Below are 21,317 nucleotides of genomic sequence, written 5' to 3'. Positions count from 1 at the left end.
GGCGGTTACTTTAATTTATATAAGTTAGGAAGTAGTTCAGGATCTGGATCCGGGTAATATTGTAACAGATCAGCCACTGGTGCCTCTTGATCCTCATAAAATTCACAAGCAAGTAAATACTCTCGCTTGGAATAATCATCGCCTTTGCAGAAAAATTCACCTAAAAACAAAACAATATGTATTTATGTTATATATTTAGATGTTGTAAAAGACAATAAGAAGATAATTTAGAAATAGGCATATGCATCTTATGCATCTTCTCCCTTGATCCATTATGCGCTAGATTCCCCTACAAAGTTTATTGAGGTCAGACAGGAGTCGCTCTATGTTAAGATAAGACTCACTTAGGTAATTATTGTTCACGGTGAAAGCCGAACCTCGAGCTCCTCTCCATATTGCTGAGGATGTAACGGGATAAACGCCAAGAGGAAGAATAATAGTGATTTTGACGTTTTACGAAATATTTATGATGATACCTATTTACATCTATCTTGAAACAGTAATAAATCTGAGAGAGGTTTCATTTTATGCATTTTGTTATACATAGACTGCTTCGACAGTTAGGTACTGGAGAAGTTTTGTTTTGTCACCTTCTATATCCATTATATGGACAGAACTCTTTGATTCCAACGCGCCAACGCAATAATGTTCCTCAGTTAAATCGGGATGCCAATACATAATGGCGTCACGGCAGGAAGTTCCAGCGATTGGCAGTAACATTCGATCCTGAAACAAAAATAATTACTTAGTAGGTACATTAATTGTATTATATGGCTAGCTTTTGCTTTTTTGGGTCTTCCCTTACGTAGGAAATCAAAGAAAAAATAGCATCATGGTACCAATACCAAATGTAATACCGATGTACCGGTACAAACCATTTATCGTGGTAAACTTAAACGACGGGTTAACTAGTGACGTGCATGCATTTTGATTTTGAGCGATGAAATGGAAAATAAATAGAAGAGATTTTGTTATTTTCATCATTTACGAAAATGAGCAAATGCATGGTCTAGTAATGGAGTACTAAATAAGGTACCTACAGGGACTTTTAGGTATTTCGTAAGCACTGAATTTATTGAAACCTAAGATACTTAGCTTACTAAATGATGTGGGATTTTCCCCGGGTTTCGGTGAAAGGTTTAAAATTTTAACGAAATCAGTAGAACCATGTCCATATACTTGAGTACAAATATATAAAATCTTAGTTGATAATTTCATACCTTGCACATTATTTTATTATTTATGATTGGTTCCTTTATTTCACCAGTGCAAAAATATTTTCGCTTTTTTCTCATCACTACAGTGCTTATTTCCAAAACAGTTTTAATACTATTGCCTGGAAAAAAATATGCACATAATGGGTAGCTATAATTATGTATTTTATATTTCATTAAGTATAAGGGATTTAATATAAAAAAAAATAGAAAAGAAAAGGCTTATCAAAAGGTTGATTTTTGATTTTACATTGTGGTTAATATAACTACTTACGTATAGCGAAAATGCATGCATAGGTATACTTACTTTATATTATAAGTAAAATTACCTTTCTCTCCATTTATAGCTTCTAGCTCACGCATGCCTCTAGCTTGTGTTTCTTTGCTGTTTTCCTGTTTCATATGATTAGAAAGTCTATTCATTGCTGACACAAATTCATTAATAGGTCCTGGAACAAATATTTCGTAAATTTGGTAAATATATAACTTAATCTCATCTTATATTGTAACATAGGATACCAACTGATACTTACCAGTTCCGAAACTGCCACCGTCTAAATAGTTCAAAAATTGATAAAATCTTAGGGCTTCGTCGGATTCTATTTCATCCATTACAGGTCTCTGAAATTGAGCAAGTATTCGTGCAAATTACCTACATACATACCATCAAGCCTGGTTCCGATTGGGGTAGGCAGTGAGATTTCCACTTGCCACGATCCTTACAGATCTCTCTCGATTTCTTCACACACTCATTACTCTTTTCATGCATATTCGGCGATTACTGGTAGGTACATCTCTACCTAACTAAGCTAACATCTCTTTTTTTTAAACATCCGAAATTTGGATTTTATCCCTTACGGGGTAGATAGAGCTAACAGTCTCGCAAAGACTGAAAACCACGTTCAACAGTATGGCTTAATAATGGAATTGAGATTTTAATAATGACAGGTTGCCAACCTATCGCCTGATTGACGAATTCCAAGTTTTAGCCTTACTCACATTTACTTTCATACCATACACTCAAATGCATCATCATCGTTAAAAATAAGTTTGTTATAATTTTATTGAAGTTGGTTCCTACTTTAGTTAAAATAAAAAATAAAGATGTCTTACAAATTTTCCACTCCACGCCCCAACATCAGAATATAATGAATTGACTCTGCTAGGCATCCAGTCAAGTGAAGAGCGAGCTACCAAAACCGGGTGCTACAAAAAAGAGAATAAATTATTCGCTCCACAAAATGATGAGTTTTATTAATAATCTCGCTACTCGTGATGGCTAACTATGTCATAGGTTTTATCAAAATTTATTAAAATTATATAATAAAATAAATATGGAAATATACCTACCAATGAGGCCAATTTACAAAAGGCATTTTTTAAATTAAAAAGTAAAATATAAAAGGCAATTAAATAATATTGCATGGTGGCCAAATGTAGTGTTCACGAAGTTATACCAGTTTAACCAGTGAAATAACTTTCAACTATGTAACAATTGCTCATAAATTGGTCACAGATTTTATTTTTATGGTTGCCCAATTATTTTTAACAATTTCATACTAACCTATACCTACATATAATGATAGCGTAACAAAGGATGTTCTAAAATCAATCATCGTATTTTTTTTTTAAATTCTACTAGATGTACGTGTTTTTTGTTGTATTAATTTAAGTAACTAAATAAATTATTAATTTACATCATAATCAGTTCATACTTCATAGAGCACCAAACGACAGTCTTGGGTTTACCAAGTTAGGGCGCGTGAGTCCTTTAGCTCGCGAGTTTCAAACCTATAGCTACCAAAATTGTTTAATTTAAAAAAAAATACAATATCGAATAAGGCTTTGCGAGCCAAATTATAAAAAACATACTTATTTCACGAGAATTTCGCGTTACAAAAAATGTATTTTCACCCCAATTGATTGCTAGACCTCACTTGTTTTGCCCGCTCGGACGAGATAAGAGAACAAATACTAACGAATATTTAATAAACATTTTTTACAAAACATATAGGTAGGTAAGTACATACATATGTGGGTGCCTAGATGAACCTATGTATCTATATGATAAGATAGTAGTAGAAGTGCTTGGCAAGTATTATCTTCGTCTTTGTTGGAAGAAAATGTTTTTAGCGCTGCAGAAAATCAGAGTACTGTAAACTTGAATCCCAATGTAAGTTACATTGGGATTTAAGTTTACAGTACTCTGTGCTGTTAATATTATTATTATTAAAATCCAGAGAGGGAACATAATCCCTTGCTGGCAGTCAAAGTGGACCGAAGCAACCAATCTTCTTACTATGCAATACTGCAATGGCTACCAACGATAGGCGGTTGCCTTGGAGCCAGCGAAGAATTTCGTTACGGTCTCGCGTCGTAGTCGCACGCAGCCACATGAGTAGATCTTGGGAACTATATTTTCTATCACCAAAATTTATATTTGTCATCAAGTTGTATCACCTAATAAATAGATCTATCGCCACGAAATATTTTCGTTCTCAGATAAACAAAAATTGTTCCCAGGTATGAATTATCAAATTAATGTTAATATATGTGTAAAATAAGAGATCGATAACCAATAAAATTATATTGAATCACATGAATATAAACTTCGTTCTTATAATAATAGTTTTGTTACTTAAATAATAGCTCTGTGCTCAGAATGGTAGATCTGTCACCAAATAAATCGATTATCGATCCCTGACTGCGACTCCTTTTTATTTGATATTTTGTCACCAATACAGTAGTAACATTTTATTTCGTTCAGATATTAAATTAATAGTATTCGTTACCAATTTAATACATCAATTTATAATTTTAATGAAAAAATTATCAAAGGGGCGGAGACAAATTGGCGCGCTTTAAAAATTGACCAATCCGGCCTCAACGATGGGTAGTAGTTAACTATTGATTATTTTAACTTTAATTAAGTGTTTTATCTACTATTCTGCTAGCCATAAGCCAGCTATTTTAAACCAGCGCTGATTGTTCAGTGGTAATTATTTTCAACAATAAATATTGATTATTTTAACTTTAATTGTTTTATTTACTACTCTGCTAAAAAATTTATTTAAATATAATTTATACTACCAGTGGAAATTTAGAACCTTGGGAGTCTAGTTAAGTAGCAGAATCTTTTGGTTGAAACGATGATGACAACCCTAATTTTTTATTTGAACTTAATGCAATTTTCTAGTAACATAATATGATTTATTGGTGATCTCTTTAAATTAGTTTGCTTAAATACTTATTAGGACACACCTATTATAATACATACAAAAACATTTATTTGGTACTAGACCTTATATCTCAGAATTTTAGGTGATTTATTGTGGAACTGATTTTGCATTGTTTGGTGACTACATTTTGGTGACAGATCTACTATGTTGAGGACAAACCCTATTATTTAAGAAACACAAAACTAATTAAATTGGTGATAGCTTAAATGATACCCGTAGATCTTTCTACATACCTAGTCTATGGCAACAAATACGATGGAAAATAACAAATAAACAAATGTCATAATGTCGTTGTCATCAATTGCCACTGTCAGTCAAACTTGTTCTTTCTTTTTCACATGGAGATTTTAATTTGATAGGTTTTGTTATTAAATTTAATTATCTAGTAATTTATTTAATTTAATATCAGTTCATAATCCTTAAGACGTAGTCGTCAGTTTGTCCGAGTCGAATTAGTTTTTTAATTACAACAAGGCCAACTATGTTCATTTAGCTAATAGAAATGTGAAAGGTCAATTAACATTGAGGATCTTTATAGGTTAGCATATCTACGGCTATTTGTAGCAAACACGTAGAAAAACTAAATAAGGATCTTGTACCTATATTCTGCCATTGTATCAGAGCGAGGGCGACTAAACCACAAGAATGGTTGAAGTCGAAGAAAAGGTGAAAATGCGCAAGCAACTTGGTTTGTTGGAAGGAGTCGCGATTATATTGGGGATTATATTTGGTAGTGGTATTTTTATATCACCCAAGGAAGTCCTGCTTAAGACTGGATCAGTTTGGGGTGCTCTGTCCGTCTGGGCAGCATGTGGAGTCCTGGCCACTCTTGGAGCTTTATCCTATGCAGAGTTAGGTAAGTGAAAATTTCAAAATTTATTCTTTTTTATGGGGCTGTAGTAGTAATATAATCATGTTATTATGTGAAAACCTAGGTAACTTTAAAATTTGGAAGGTAGGGTGATTGCGCTGGTTTTCGTCCAATTAGCGGAGTTGCTAGCTTTCAGATGTAAAAATAATATGATAAAGTATCCTAATTAAAATAGCTCATATTTGTTTATATAACTCATATAGTCTATTTTTGATTAAAATTAAGATGCTTTAAATTATATCTACTTTGTTTTTTATATAAATCATTAAATGTTAAAAGGCAGATTTCAGTAGTTTTCGTCCAAAAAATTTGGTTTTCGCCCTGATGTGATCTAGTTTCCGCCCAGTATGTAAAAAAGATTAAAAATGCAATGTTAAATAAAAACTGTTTTCATAATCTTTTATTCAATCAACAAAAATATTTATTCTTCAGCAGTAGATTTCCTGCTTTTTTTATTTCCCCAAATCCATCTATAACAATTAATTTCATAGTTTAGTACCTACTAGAAAAACCTGTACGAATTAACAAGAAAAAGTGTTAGAAGTAGATTCCACACTATTATGGACGTAAACTAATACAAAAAAATTGCTGTTTAGTTTTCGTCCATGACATAAAAACATTTTTTTAAACACGCAAAACTGCGAAATTATTGGACGGTAACTAAATATCTTATCAAATAATCAATAAAGTCCATATCTGTAGAAAACACATATTTTTTTATAGGTCTCATAAAGTAAAATGAGCATTTCAAATATTTAGCTTGCTGTTTTAGTTTTCGTCTGCGTGGACGGAAACCAAATAATTGGTAAAATAGGCATGTCAGTATTCGTCCACAAACTTTTACTAAGATAACTATAAAAACATTGTAAAATAACCTAAAAATAATGTTAGTTATACTCTTAAATATCCCCACATGCCAAAATATTACCCAATCTAAGTGAAATAGTCATAAAATTCACCACGGAGTGTTCCTGCATAAGCTATTTTTCTATTTTTTTGTATCGGCAATGACGTCTATAAAACACGAACACGCCGCCGTCCCTGAGTTTAATTTTTTCGAAGTTTTCACTTGTCAAATTGGATTAACTGTTGCTTATGTATGCAGGATCATGACAAGTTGCAACTTGCGCGCATAGGTGGGTTTATATTCCTTTTATAGGCGTGTAGAAGTTAAATGGACGAAAAGTAGAACTGGACGCCAAACCAACACAATTACCCTACCTAGGTGTGTGAATTTTTCTTTTTAAATTAAATTTGTTCTTGTTAAAGTTAGAAGATTAATAAAAACATCTTTCAGGAACTGCTTTGGCCCAAAGTGGCGGTGACTACCACTATATTAACGAAGCATATGGACCATTACCCGCTTTTCTTTACCTTTGGGATGCCAACTTAGTTTTCGTGTAAGTAAAAAAGAGACATTCTGTATATAATATGTTCATACTTAATGTTGTTTTTGAATTGTTATTTCTTCTTTTAGGGAAAATAAAGTAAAGCTTATAAGTATTACATAAAAATTTAATAGTTTCCATGAACCAAGGACTTCATGTGTATGATCTTTGTACTTTATACATGTAGGACATTTAGGTTAAAAACTCTGACAGTGTTAATGGACTAACAGAAAGTAAAGTGCAAAAGATTAATTATTTTTTTATCAATTGTTCTTCAGGATATTCCATGCCCATCTTGAGAATGCATGCATAGCGATGACCTATTACCAGCATCTTGCAAACCTTATCTATATCACAATTGGTAGCCCTAATTTAAACACAAGAACCGGAGTTGCTATGATAAAATAAGTCATATCAAAAAATAAAAGAGAAAGCTGTATATTTTACTTGATTTTTATACTGTTTATAAAATATTCTTCTAAAATCTGAATTCCACTATACTGCTGAATAAAATATATCACATTTTATGAAAAGGAATTTTTCAACAATGGAATTTTTATATTTATGTCAATGATACTATAAACAAGCTTTGTGCCATAGTCCTAAAACAGTCACAATAATAAAATATATATTTGTTAGTATATGTAGTAGTATATTAACAGCTGTCTTTGTCATATACTTAGCACACTATACAATACAAGTATTTTATATTTTTGCATTTAATATTGAAACCACACAGCCTAGATTTGTATGCTAACAAATCTAGGCTGTGTGGTTTCAATTGAATTACACAATCCTTCCTGCTGATGTTCTAGTAGATAAATATGGGGTGAAATCATAGTCAATTAATGCAATAACAACCCATGCAGATCGTAAAAGTCAAGCAGGGGAAAGACGAATAAACCATAAAAGATAGAGACATGATTATATGTGTGTATTCTTATAAGTTACCTCTTAAATTCATTGAGGCGTATTTTTCAGACCAAGTACCAATGCAATCATGGCACTGACTTTTGCCAACAATATACTCCAGCCAATTTTTCCAAATTGTGCCATAGACCCTATATGCCGGAAACTAATAGCTGCAGTTACTATAAGTGAGTATGTTTCCTTATAAATATAAAAATAAGCATGATTCATAAACTATATACCTACCGTAGTTTGAGTGCTAACCAATTCTCTTACAGCGAAGGAAAACATTATGTGTAAACCTGTACATTCACACAACTGGATGTGAACAAGATCCAATATGGGTTAGGTTCCTCTGCAAAGGTTGGGGAAATCATATGGGAATCGCTTCATATAAAAACCTGATTCACCCAATCCAGAATGCACAGTCAAAGACGCACCCAGACTCCTCTCCAGAATCTCGGTGAAGATTCAACCTGAAAAGTTTACTATTAGCTTCTGAAATATTTAAGAAGGTTTTACTTTGTTACACATTTTGTTATACTCGAATGTCTGCTTTCAGGTTTTCTTAGTTTTTTAAATGCGTATGATATAAAATTCACAACACGAGTCCAAAATGTTTTCATGTTCACAAAGATCTCGGCTCTAGTTATTATAATAGGAGGCGGGATTGTTTGGATGGCGCAAGGTGAGAAAATAATTAATTTTTTGGTTTATTTCATAGTTTTCAGTTTGTTTTGCACTAGGAAGCTCTAGTGGATTAACTAAGTTTTAGTAGTAAGGAATGTGGTGAACATTGAAACACATTCATACATAATTAAATGCCTGTTTCCCTGAATGATAGGCAAAGATTACATCTATCCACTGCTGTGCAATTTGTTAATTTTTTAATTAAGTTATCTTTTTTGTTACTTGAAAAAATATATTTTATAATGAAATAAAGTTTAATTATGAAGGTAATATTTAATAAATGAATGAATTAATGTTTTGTTGGTGTATCAGGTGGTGTGGAGCACTTTGAGGACGGGTGGGCGGGTACCAAAACATCTGTCAGTGACTGGTCTGTCGCGTTCTACTCTGGAATCTTCTCTTACTCTGGCTGGTAAAGTTCTTTATTTAGTGTGTTCAAGAGTGTACAATATAACATTTGAAAACTTATGAGAGTAATACTAAGATGTGAGTCGGCTTCGTCCTTCTTGTGGACAAATAACTTGAAAAAGAAAGAAGAGAGAAATATAAGATAAAAATTAATATAGACAGGAAAAGAGGTGGTTACTCTTGCATAATGTATACTCGTGCAATAGTAACCGCTCTTTATTTTTGTTATATGAATTGAAGTTTATATTGTCAAGCAAAACTTCTCAGGCTTTGAAATTTATAATTGATGATTACTTTTGTTTGTAAACTAAAAAGCTTGGCTCTGTCTACCCCGCAAGGGATAAAGACGTGACTATATGTATGTATGTTTGTACAAAAGACTTATCCCAACAAAATTTTAATATTTTGTAGGAGTTACTTAAATTTTATGACGGAAGAATTGAAGGATCCGTTCGTGAATCTCCCTCGTGCGATATACTTGTCTTTGCCGATGGTCACTGGTATCTATCTGTTGGCAAACATGGCCTATCTGGCCGTATTAGGACCAGTTGGCGTTCTGGCAACGGAAGCTATCGCTGTTGTAAGTATGGGTCTTATTTGGCATCCAACATCCATTTAATGTTGTTAATATAAAAGTCAATTTGTTATTATTGTTTGTTACCTCCTCACAGTTAAAACACTGAACCGATCTTTTAATAGAGTTATTACACACATATATACTAGAAAGCTAGCCTTAAGATACGAAGATATGTATCAGTAATAATCCAGTCAGGTGAAGACCGAAATGATCTTTTCTGTTTGGACTATGGGTTTTTAGTATTAGGGTTTAATAGTGCCGTGTGGCACCAATACAAAAAAGAATAGGACCACTCCATCTCTTACCCATGGATGTCGTAAAAGGCGACTAAGGGATAGGCTTACAAACTTGGGATTCTTTTTTAGGCGATGGGCTAGCAACCTGTCACTATTTGAATCTCAATTCTATCATTAAGCCAAATAGCTGAACGTGGCCATTTAGTCTTTTCAAGACTATTGGCTCTGTCTACCCCGCAAGGGATATAGACGTGACCATATGTATGTATGTATGTACTATGGGTTTTTACACACAAGTCTCAATATAACTACGTGGCGAACTAGAAACTGTGATTATTTAAATGTACAATCAACCGCATATCAAGTTATCCTGCATGGAACTCTTATGTCGCGGTAATAGAGCCGAATTTTGTTAGTGGATGATGTTCTTTTTACAACTTTATTCAGCACTTTAATAGTAAAGCATAAATAGTCTGCCAGTTAACCTTTCTAACAGAGAATTGTTATTTTATTTCCCATTTACAGGATTTCGCAGGGATGGCTTTAAGCTGGATAAGATATATAATGCCCGCTCTAGTCGCCATAGCCGTGGTAGGTGGCCTGTCCGTGCATATAATGGCCGCCTCCCGAATGTGCTTCGCCGGGGCTCGAAACGGTCATATGCCGGAATTATTGGCGCATATCAATTTCAAATGCATGTCTCCGCTACCCGCTTTGACGTTTCATGTAAGTTTTATAATTCTTTATGCAAATATGCAATTGGAATTTCGTTAGACATCAAGTTTATTGTTGCAGTCTTTTGCTATCCTAAAGTTCCTTATCAGGGCTCTGTCTGACCTCCTAAATTTTTGACTGAGCATTAGTTTGACATATTTCTTATGAAAAAAAAATCGTAATGGAAAACGAAAATTTTTATATCTGTTTATATATATTATTATAACCTCCAGATTCTATATAAACATTTTATGGGGTCCATCAGTGTCTATCAGTCTTGACTTGCGACATCTAATCAGACTTTACTTACCATTTATATAGTCTTCTATAAATCGAATTCTACGAGTATGTATAAGTTGAATTATTAAAAATAAAAAATTCAGATGCTGATGTCTATGATAATGCTGATACCGGACAACCTGACCTCTCTCATCACCTACTGTACGGTCGTGGAGTCATTGTTCACCACACTCAGCTGTAGCGCAGTACTATGGCTGCGATACAAGAAACCCGAACTGAAGAGACCTATCAAGGTAACTTTGTACATACATACATATAATCACGTCTATATCCCTTGCGGGGTAGACAGAGCCGACAGTCTTGAAAAGACTGATAGGCCACGTTCCGCTATTTGGCTTAATGATAGAATTGAGATTTGAATAATGACAGGTTGCTAGCCCATTGCCTAAAAAAAGAATCTCAAGTTTGTTAGCCTGTCCCTTAGTTGCCTTGTACGACATTCATGGGAAAGAGATGGAGTGGTCCTATTCTTTTTTGTATTGGTGCCACACGGCACTATTAAACCCTAATACTAAAAACCCATAGTCCAAACAGAAAAGATCATTTCGGTCTTCACCTGACTGGATTATTACTGATACATATCTTCGTATCTTAAGGCTAACTAACACGGCACTAACTTTGTCTAATATATTATTTATGTATATGGTTACGACGCATGGAATCCTGATGTATATTTGAAGAACCCTGCAAGCTAGTTGAAAGAGAATGACAATGATAGATAATTATATGAGTAAGAGCAGAATATAGCTGTATATTACACGCGTACCGTCGGTTCTGGATTGTTCCGGCTAGCTCGAGTATACAATCTTGCATTTACAAGTAAAACGGTCGTAGAGGCCGATATGCTGGCACCAAACGATTATGTCAAATACATTAAGCTTTAATAAAGCTAAATGTCTAATGTTATTCGTATAAATGTTATTCGTGGCCTTATTTTTAACATCTCTTTTTTGATAAGTAAATTACGAAATAAGCTTAATTTAGCAATATATAACTGAAGCTTTTTAATAGGTTTGATTTAAATAAGGGGTATCATCTACCCAACGGCACCTGCGCGACGTCACATGAGATTTTTCTTTTTACACAGGTCCAATTATGGATGCCAATAGTGTTCGTAGCAGTGTGCTCGGTTCTCTTAGTGGTTCCCATAGTGAGCGAACCCGTGGCCGTCATAGCTGGGGCCCTGATGACTCTCGCTGGGGTCCCATTCTATTATCTGTTCGTCAAGACTACGCCGGAGTGCGTCAGGAACTATTCAGGTGAGACCTTAAAGTGAATTGCTATTTTTACTGATTTAATTGATTTTATGAATCGGGGAAGCTCGTCGCACTAAACTCCATCGACAAGAGCTTGCTTTTGAATATACTCGTAAGAAGAATTTTTATTTTTCGATGTCAGGCTAACTCTTTTTGAAAAACAGAACAGTGTTTAAATTGGTCATGGGAGGAACTACTTTTTTCTCTTGTTTATCCAATTTGGACGAATGCACGAATTGTTCATTGTGTTTTTCAATCACAATAGCAATGAAACAATAACATACAGTGTTATTGTAGATTGTGATTTCACACACACAACAGTATTAAAATAAAAACAACCTTCTTAACGATTAGACTGATTTTTATTGAGTTCATCTTAAAAGACAAGAAAATTCAATCTATTTCATTTTATTATTTCCTTTTTTATTTATGTTTGATAATTATTTTTAATCTTTACAGTGAAATTCACACACGGGTGTCAAAAGCTGTTTTTAACTGCTGTGGAAGACAAGGAATCCTAATAAATGTTAGTAAAACTATATTTTGTACACGGAAACTCAGTGCCAGACTAGCAAAGCTTCCCATTCATAGCATTTAGCTATAGATAAGTAATTGAAATGTTGTTTATTTAATATCAGTTGCATCACGATTCTTATTCCCTATAAGGTAACCATGGACCTTTTTGCGGACTCTTTAGTGGGTTGTAGAGGGTTTTAGTGTTCATTCACTAAACCTAAAACTAGTTACGATATACAGTGAAAAACTTCTTGAAACACAATTTTGTTTATAGGTTCACTTTTGATACTCTTTGATACTGATTAATAATAATGTAGTAGTTGTTAATGTTTTGTATATTTTGTTGAATAGGAATTTCCGGTTTGATATTTATCTAAATATCATTGTCTCTACCATATCATACCGTTCGTTCATGGTATGCATTCTCATTAAAATAATAAACATTTAATTCTGTGTTAAAAAGAAATAAAAATATGTTAAAACCAATATTACAAAACATTAATTTTATAATGTTAATTTAAAAACTGCCGTCTCGCTCCCCATAAGCGTAAAGGTAAACCAAAAGAGATACTTATTTTCGCGTTTCTTATATTTGCAAAGAATTAGTAAAGGCATAAGACTTACTTGAAATAAACCTACAAACCATCTCGAATCTTGACAAGTATTATTTAGTATTTTTCGGTATACTATGGTAGATATTTAATAGGGTTTCTCATTTTTTTAAAGTAATGATAAGAAGGTCTTTCTAAACAAGCTTGGTGCCTTAACATGTATTGTAAATTTTTGCTAAGCTATTAAGAATAACTTTATAATCTCTACATGAACTGATTAATGTACAATTACTGTTTTATTTTTCTTTATCATCGGTTGCATTATTGATAAGGATATTTTCAACTTTAAATGTTTTATTTATCTTTTTTATATGGTATCTTTTTCCATTTTTTATTTAAACAAGAAAATATTTTTAATTGTTTTTTTTTAACGTTGGACCCAAATTGATGTCCAGAGCTTACAGTAAGCGTATATTATACTATTGTTTAATTTATTTATTTGATAAAATTTGTATATAGGCCAGAGAAAAATAAAGAATGATTTAAAATGCTCTCTTATTTTCTAGTCGCAATAACCCAAGAATTTATAGGTTTAATTGAAGAACAATTTATATAATTACCATTTTTATGTAAAGTCGGGTGGAAAAACCTACGTTACGTACACGTTTATGGAAAAGTCCCTGGACTACTTTTTCACTTGACTGTACTTTACTTTAGGAGCATATACATAAGTGTGATTTTTGAAATTGTTACTCATAGGCGGTTTCATTATATTACCTAATAAGGGACTCGCACATATGTTTTCACAAACATATTTAGTCATAAGGCTTTCTGTGTGTGTTTTATATTGTGTATTTTTGTAGTATTTTATAAGTAATAATGTTTTGAATACGTCATCCGTTTTACCGTTAACTATTTTAGTAGTTTACCAGAAAATTTTAGTTATATATCCTCGTGTGGATTGGACTATATCCCCAATGGGATAGCTTCGCCGTTGTTTCTCATTATTTAAAAATTTTTAGGAATCTCAAATAAAAACACAAAACGGCGTGCTTAACAAACTCATTTTCGACTGCCTTTTTTAGTATTTCAGTGTATAATGTTTACTGATCGACCTAGTTTTAGTTATTTGTTTTAATACACCTATTTATATTTATCAACGCTGACCTGAAGTGTTAACTTGTTCACGTATGTTTGTTTTGATTGTGTAACTCCGGTGCTATCATACTTTCAGACACCAAGATTATCGATAATTATGTCTCAGTTCATATGTCACTTATTTAGCTGTAATTTTTTTCCTGATAAAGCTGTGATGGTTTTTCATGTGACAGGAGAAGTTACTAGTTCGATCCTTTATTTTTTTCATTAAATATAAAGCCTGTATCTGCGGTATAAAACCATATAGTAAGAAAAGGATTATTTCTTCATCTTTTTTCGTAAGTTATGCAATTTTAAAAGTGGATAATGTGATTTTAGTGAAAGTTAGTTAATGTATAGCTGCTAAACGTGTGGAAACAGATTAAAATAGTGTAAAAAATGGATGACATAATATCTTGTTGTGGTGTTAGTTTGTTTTAAAGTTTAACATATATTAAATTATGTGGTGAGGCTATGAATAGTTTTATTTAAAGACATCCTTACTGTTTCAATTTACACAAATAATCAACATTATAATTAAGCGTAATTGAGAAATAACACTACTTATTAATCAATATCTCATCCAATACAACTCACAAAACTTAAGATTCGTAAGCATTAAGGTTTGTCATTAAAGTTTCTTGTGTACCGTACCGTACTTTACAAAAAGATATATTTCCACTCAGAAAGAAGGAATAATAATTTAAAGTTCTTTTCCACAATGATCTATAAGAGCCTAGCTATCAGGGTTTGGCCAACGGGAATAAGTTAAAACCTGTTCTTGTTGTTTCAGGAATTATTTTATTGCTTTCCACAATGAAGGAGTATCTATATTTCCATAACCCTGGGTGGGTTTTAGCTTGTTCGAGCAATTTCTTCTAGCCTCTAATCTGATTTTGATTAGATTGCCTCCTTCGTTAGACGTTCTCAAGAAAAACACAAACTGTGCTATGTTCTATATTTAAGACATGAAGTTTGCAGTGCGGTGTCCTTAAAGTTACTTAGATTATTAAGAGTTGTGTATTTATTACATCGATTGAAAAATAGAGTTGCTCGTGTTTTCCAATGTCGCAATTTGTCGAGCAACGACTCCAGTGAAACTTTTTATCGATAAGTTATTAGTGCTCTAACTAACAAGTAATTTTTATGTGCCAATTTAGTTTTATTGGTGATTTGACTAACAAGCCAAAGACATTCGCCGGTTGGCCGTCATGTGGGCCGTCACAGGTGTTGCTGTAGTGGTAATAAGCTTCTTTCCTGTAAGTATTATAAGTAATTTTTATCTTTAGTAATTTTGAGAGCAGGTTTTCAGTTAGGCATATGAAATATTCTTTTTAAACGCGCTGTGTATTCAATATGGCGGATGGTTCCCTACGGATCAATATGATGTCACCATAAATAAATTCGCGCTCACCCATCAGAATTTTCAAATAACCATTTTCGTACCCCTAATATAAGTGTGCATACAGAGTAATTGAAATGTTATGAATGATAGAATTTTAAGGGGTTATCATTAAAATCTAAAATTATTATTTTTCAATGATAGCAATGCCATGGACGCTCTCACTACAACAACCAATCGGCCCACGAGTTTACGACGCCCAAAGATGAGATCCTGCCTTATTCTCCAGATGAAGCTATTCAAATGAGTACAGTGATAGCCGGCCTGATGCCAGACTCCTACGGCGAGAACTTCAACTTCCTCGATGGAGACAGCTTCGGAATTGGTTCGTAATTTCAATCATTCTTTTGGAGAGAAGAAGACTATCAAAGAAAGAAATATCGTCTAGAACTAACAGTTATTGTTTCCGTGGGGAGTGTAGGAGTGGGTCTTGCATTGTTTTACTCGTTTCTATGTTGCTCTTTGCGATGCGATAAAACTTCCCAAATTCTCTTAACCAGGACCAATGCACGAGTTCGTGTACGGCTGGCAAGCGATAGTGAACACTATGAGTATGAAGAACAACGTAGAAGTTCGCAAGCGCGCTGGTCTGCAGCGGTTCGCGTTGGCTGGCATCAACGGGATCACGTTGATATCTCATATCGGAGCGACTGAGATCATGATCAATGGTACCAGGACCTACTGTTTCGGCGGGGTGTCTCGACCGCCCGGTAGGAGGAGCGTTATTTGCAAGGTACCCGTTTGATTTATTATCCCCCGACCGTCAAATGAAATTCTGTATTCGCCCGTGAGGCGTTTTCAATAAGAGAACCATTTTGAATGAAATTGGAATAATAAGTAGGTACTCATTATTTTGACTTCCCTTCGGAGTCGTTATGATCAGACATTTGTTGACGGAACAGCTTCTAATTTTCCGGATGACATTATGTTACCAGCCTAAGGAGCTCCCTTGAATTTCGTCTGCTATGTCACGGACATGTAGACTGCCGTGAAGTCGGGAGTTCATATCCTAACGCAATCTTTTCGCAAAACTCCCCAGTTCCAACACAAAAAGTTTTTGAAAATTGTGTTACCTTATAAAATATCTAACAGCATTGTTCTAACTTTATCTATTTATTGACTAGGGCGCCATGTACCAAGAGGCACGGTTCAGCTGCAAAGTGCCGTATCTCCGCTTCCCCACTGTCCTGGGCTACAGATACTGCATTGACAAATACGCTGCCGTAAACACTGTTGATGGAACTCACAAAAGTAAGCCACCAGAACTCACTTTAAAGAATACTGCTCTCTACTTATATCAGCTTAATAATATTACTTACCAGCCTTTCATTGTATAAACTTCCAAAGTATTGATATTCTTTCTTAAATAACATTCAACGTGAGATAAGGTTATCTAATTTCTATAAAGTTAGTACATGAGTTAAGACGGCTTTACACCCACGTGCTCCAAGGGCAGAATTAAAAAGTGGCGTATTTTAATATTGATCTAGAAAATTGTCTTTTGTCTACTTATAAATATTCTTACTGAGTTTGTGGGTCTGTACATATGGTACCTACAATACGATGATTTTGTTTAATTTTAATTTCGCAATAGCGACCTACTGCGCACGCGGCGAGACCGTACCGAAGTTCCATTACGACTACATATGCGAGCGTCGAGACGTCAAGATTAAACATGTCAACTTTTCGGACCCCAATGAGAAGTTTAACATCCGGAACCCTGTGGTACGCCGAGCCGAGTATTATCGGGCGCCGTACGATATCTTGAAAGCGTGTCCGGATTGGTATGTAATTCTTCGCTAGTTATCCCACTTCTTATGTGGGGTAGCCACACTATTTTCATTTAAACTCAACGACAAAAAGCGATATGGCACTATTAGACACTTCTATTTACAGACTCCATTCAGCTCTTTTCTTGCCTTTTTTTCTTTGCAATGTTTTTCAACAATAATTGCAATTAATGTCAGTAGTACACAATTAATAGTCACTGACGATTTCCTATATCATTAAGTATAGTAAGTACATTTTCGTCCGATTTACATTTCAGAAGCTTTGAATGCTGTATTCAGTGGTGCCATAGAACTTTAAAATTAATTTTTGTGTATTTCGTGGGTGTGGAACTAGCTTCGAGGTTAACTGGAGTGACAGAAAGAGATAGCAGAGAACACAAATTGCCTTTCAATGTCCGTGAATAAGGGGCAGATCTAATTTATCGATCTTTACAAAATATAATTTGTATGTCATAGAATTGAATCAAATCATTAATTTCAAGTTACATTACGTACATATATATTGAAGTGTCCATTCTACTTCTAACATCGAGGGTCAATTTGTGTATTCCAGGTATGGATGTAACCTTCAAATTTCACCAGATATGGTTCACCAAGATCTGCCAACCGGCCTGATGGATGCCAATGAAACTGCCTTTGTGGGGCACGGTGGAAAATATTGGCTAGCTTTATATTATACCCAGGTGAGTCGGATATATAGCCATGTAGTTTACGCCAGAGACGCGTGGAGGGAATTCCAGGTTAAGCAGTTTGCATTTTAAAAGATTTGGTGAATCGTGAAGTGAACCACATATGGGTGGAATATAGAATCATTTGCGTCCTCTGTGGCGTAGCGGTAGTGCGCTTATCTGTGACACCGGAGGTCCCGGGTTCGAATCCCGGCCGGGGCCAGGGCATGGTGAGATACGAACTTTTAATAATTGGCCTGGGTCTTGGATAAACATCCATATAAGTATTTATTATAAAATATAGTATCGTTGAGTTAGTGTCTCGTAACACAAGTTTCATACTTACTTCGAGGCTAACTCAATCTTTGTTATTTGTCCCGTATATATAAAAATAACAAATAAAAAAGAACTTTTATGTTTTCAAAACTTACTACTGTATTTAAAAAATTGATCTAAGCCTTGAACCTAATCTATTACGAGAGGTATAAAATGTTGATAGACGAACTTTTTGTGACCTTTTATTTTTTTCTCTGACATTATTGTTTTTTTCAGCTTTCTACTTATGCTATTTACTTCCAAGCGCATGGCGAGTACCCGTGGGAATCTAATCGGCCTATTCTGGCTTCGGGGAAAGGTAATTATAGAATCACCCAACTGTTATAATATAACTAGAATACACCCTCATATGCTTACATACATATTATAATAACCCTTGCGTGGTGTGTCCCTTGACTGATAAACCAGGTTCAGGTAAATTACCCTCATATTAATAAAAAAATGCCGTTAATTTAGGTTTGTGCGGAAATTTCTTGTATTATATAATACAAACAGTGCTGCTTCTGACCTGCTATTGGTGTGCTTGGGCCTTTAACAAAAATATTTACTTCAGGTGGAATGTGGGAGGAACTACTGAAGGTAAACATCGGGCCAGATATGAACCTGCACTACAATTTGAACGGAATCTTCCATCGCTTACCTTCCGGCGTCGCACCAGATCTTATGAGAAACGACGGCCAGGTTTGTCAATTCCTTCCTCTTTTATTACTCATGTTAATTCATAAACAGGGTTGTTGTTGGAAACATTGACTAATGTATTCAATGATAAACAGCGTTCGCCCGTGTGTTACCCCGCGTAGAACGAAACACCCGGATAATTTCGGTAAATTCTCTCTTAGTGCACCACCCCTAGACCACATAACTAACCTAAATTTAAGTTGTCAGCAACAAAAGAGTATTATAATATGTATCGATATTGCCGATTTAACTCCTAATAAATGTTTCTTTTAATTGTGTTTAACATCTTTCACAGCATGTATAGAATTCGGAACTTTCCATCATAAGTCACCATATTATTAATTTTATTTGACAGCTTTACAACTGTGCAGAAACTTCGTGCATTTATAGAGACACTTTGTATAGCTTTATGACAATATTACATTTCTTTTATTTCTAATTATATGGTATTTAGATTCATATTAAAAAAAATACTCTACCCAGGTGCAACCTGCCAACTTTATCAGCGAAATGAGAGATTCAGGATCAGAGGATATACGAATCGGAAACTCTCATATATCGAATGATTTGGAGCGACAAGGTATCTATACGACAATTATCATCTTTCCCCTCTTGGAGAGTAGCCTGGGGTGTTTAGGTATAACCCTGGATTAGGTAAGTCAGGTTTTTACATGAAGGAACTCCCATGTGACCTTTGCAATCTTTGCAGAACTAATTCCATATTAGATCATGGTAAAAGCTGCATGAGATGAATGTATTATAGGTACTAATCGCTTTTTACAACATCCACGGAAAAGAGAGAGTACAGAAACAGGTTACACGCACATAGGCACGATGAGGTTTTTCAGCGTGATAAGAGTGTTATTTCTAAATTGGTTTATTTTCAGATGTTAGACGTTTTCTTCAGAATGCTCTTGGCGTATATAACTGAATACTGTGTTTTCAGCGGGACTTCGCTTGTCAATGGGGATTATAGGGTTTTGTCTGGCTCTGAGCTAAATATTATCAAAGTCGACCTAATTCGTACGCGGGGAAGAGCATTATGATATCAACATCGGGTGTTTCTAGTCACTAAAATGAATTCTATCCGTTATGTTGACTAGGGACAACAAAAAAGTTGCAAATTTGATTATTTTTTTAGCAGTAGTTCCGGTCATTATGGTGTACAAGCAAACATATGTACTTATACTTACAGATAAACAGACAGTTTACTATTTAAATATTATGTGCAACTAGCATTCGTCCGCGTCGTAGCATACTCCACTATATGTATGCAAAATTATATTGGTTCAATGGTTTGACGTGAAAGGCGGATAAACAAAACACACTTTCACATTTATAATATAGTATGCAATCCACTTTTTCTATTGTATTATTAAAAAGTATTAATTTTCTCTTAGTTCAGAATTGGGAGGGTAGACAGATATTCTGAGTTCGTTTACATACGTGGTACATGATTATTATATATAAACTAAACGTTTGCATTAGATTATAAAGATAGATTTTTTTCAGGACAATCTGATGGATCCAGTGCCTACAAGTTTATTCATGACTCCCAAATTCAAGCTCAGAATTTGGGATAGCGAGAAATTTGCAGATTTAAACGCGGTTGAAAATATATATTGTTCACTGTTGTTATTTTTTTATTTAAACCTAGTTTTCACCCACAGCTTACCGTTAGATAAATCACATCTTTCCTTTCCCACAGGAATAAACTAAAAAAAAAGTTTTCTAAAGGTTCATCAAACATACATACTTTAGAGCGTCGGTGGTCGAAAGGTTAACGTGCCCGGGTAATATGCGCAAGTAATGCGTGTGAGGCACAGGTTAAAATCCAGTCACGGCCATTTACCAATGTCTCTTTAATGAGTTATGTACATAAGGATCGGTGGGGGAAATCATCGTGAGATAACCTGCACTAACTTGCAACCATAATCTGAAATCAATAAACATACATATGGTCACGTCTATACCCCTTGCGGGGTAGACAAACAGTCTTGAAAAGAATGAATTGCCACATTCAGCTATTTGGCTTAATGATAGAATTAAGATTCAAATAGTGACAGGTTGCTAATCCATCGCCAAAAAAAGAATCCCAAGTTCGTAAGCCTATCCCTTAGTCGCCTTTTATGATATCCATGGGAAAGAGATAGAGTGGTCCTATAATTTTTTGTATTCGTGCCGGGAATTCATGGACATGACATTATGAGGGTAAAGTCGGGACTAATGCCAGGAGGAAGAAGATATAAACATACTTTCGCAGCATGAAATCAGATTGACTACGCTACGCAATCATCAGCATTCTAATCCTCTACTGAGATAAGGAAAAGGCGTATCTGATTTTAAAATATAGGATTCTTCAATAAAGGCGATGGGCTAGCATCCTGTCACTTTCACTTTCTGAATTTTCATTATTATTCAATATAATATTGTAAGG

The 21,317-nt window shown here is 34.4% G+C and overlaps 2 protein-coding genes across 2 annotated transcripts; both read left to right on the top strand.

The window, feature by feature from the left end:
* The first annotated feature begins 4,778 nt into the window (after positions 1–4,778).
* LOC106130616 (Y+L amino acid transporter 2) lies at positions 4,779–14,472 on the top strand. Its single transcript, XM_013329511.2, has 10 exons — positions 4,779–5,309; positions 6,622–6,724; positions 7,694–7,809; positions 8,184–8,309; positions 8,624–8,723; positions 9,131–9,299; positions 10,058–10,258; positions 10,630–10,779; positions 11,634–11,805; positions 12,262–14,472. The coding sequence occupies exons 1-10, from the start codon at positions 5,099–5,101 to the stop codon at positions 12,321–12,323; spliced, it is 1,410 nt and encodes a 469-aa protein (XP_013184965.1). The 5' UTR covers positions 4,779–5,098; the 3' UTR covers positions 12,324–14,472.
* A 674-nt stretch (positions 14,473–15,146) lies between these two features.
* On the top strand, positions 15,147–20,514 carry LOC106130478 (uncharacterized). The gene is made up of 10 exons (XM_060953677.1): positions 15,147–15,265; positions 15,553–15,733; positions 15,909–16,141; positions 16,533–16,659; positions 17,003–17,192; positions 17,752–17,881; positions 18,419–18,500; positions 18,756–18,883; positions 19,364–19,460; positions 20,393–20,514. The coding sequence occupies exons 1-10, from the start codon at positions 15,218–15,220 to the stop codon at positions 20,461–20,463; spliced, it is 1,287 nt and encodes a 428-aa protein (XP_060809660.1). The 5' UTR covers positions 15,147–15,217; the 3' UTR covers positions 20,464–20,514.
* The last annotated feature ends 803 nt before the right edge of the window (positions 20,515–21,317 follow it).

Source organism: Amyelois transitella, chromosome Z (assembly GCF_032362555.1).
Source record: "Amyelois transitella isolate CPQ chromosome Z, ilAmyTran1.1, whole genome shotgun sequence".
Classification (NCBI taxonomy): Eukaryota; Metazoa; Arthropoda; class Insecta; order Lepidoptera; family Pyralidae; genus Amyelois; species Amyelois transitella.
The sequence above is the reverse complement of the archived record's forward strand: the minus strand, read 5'-3'. Positions and strand labels throughout refer to the sequence as shown.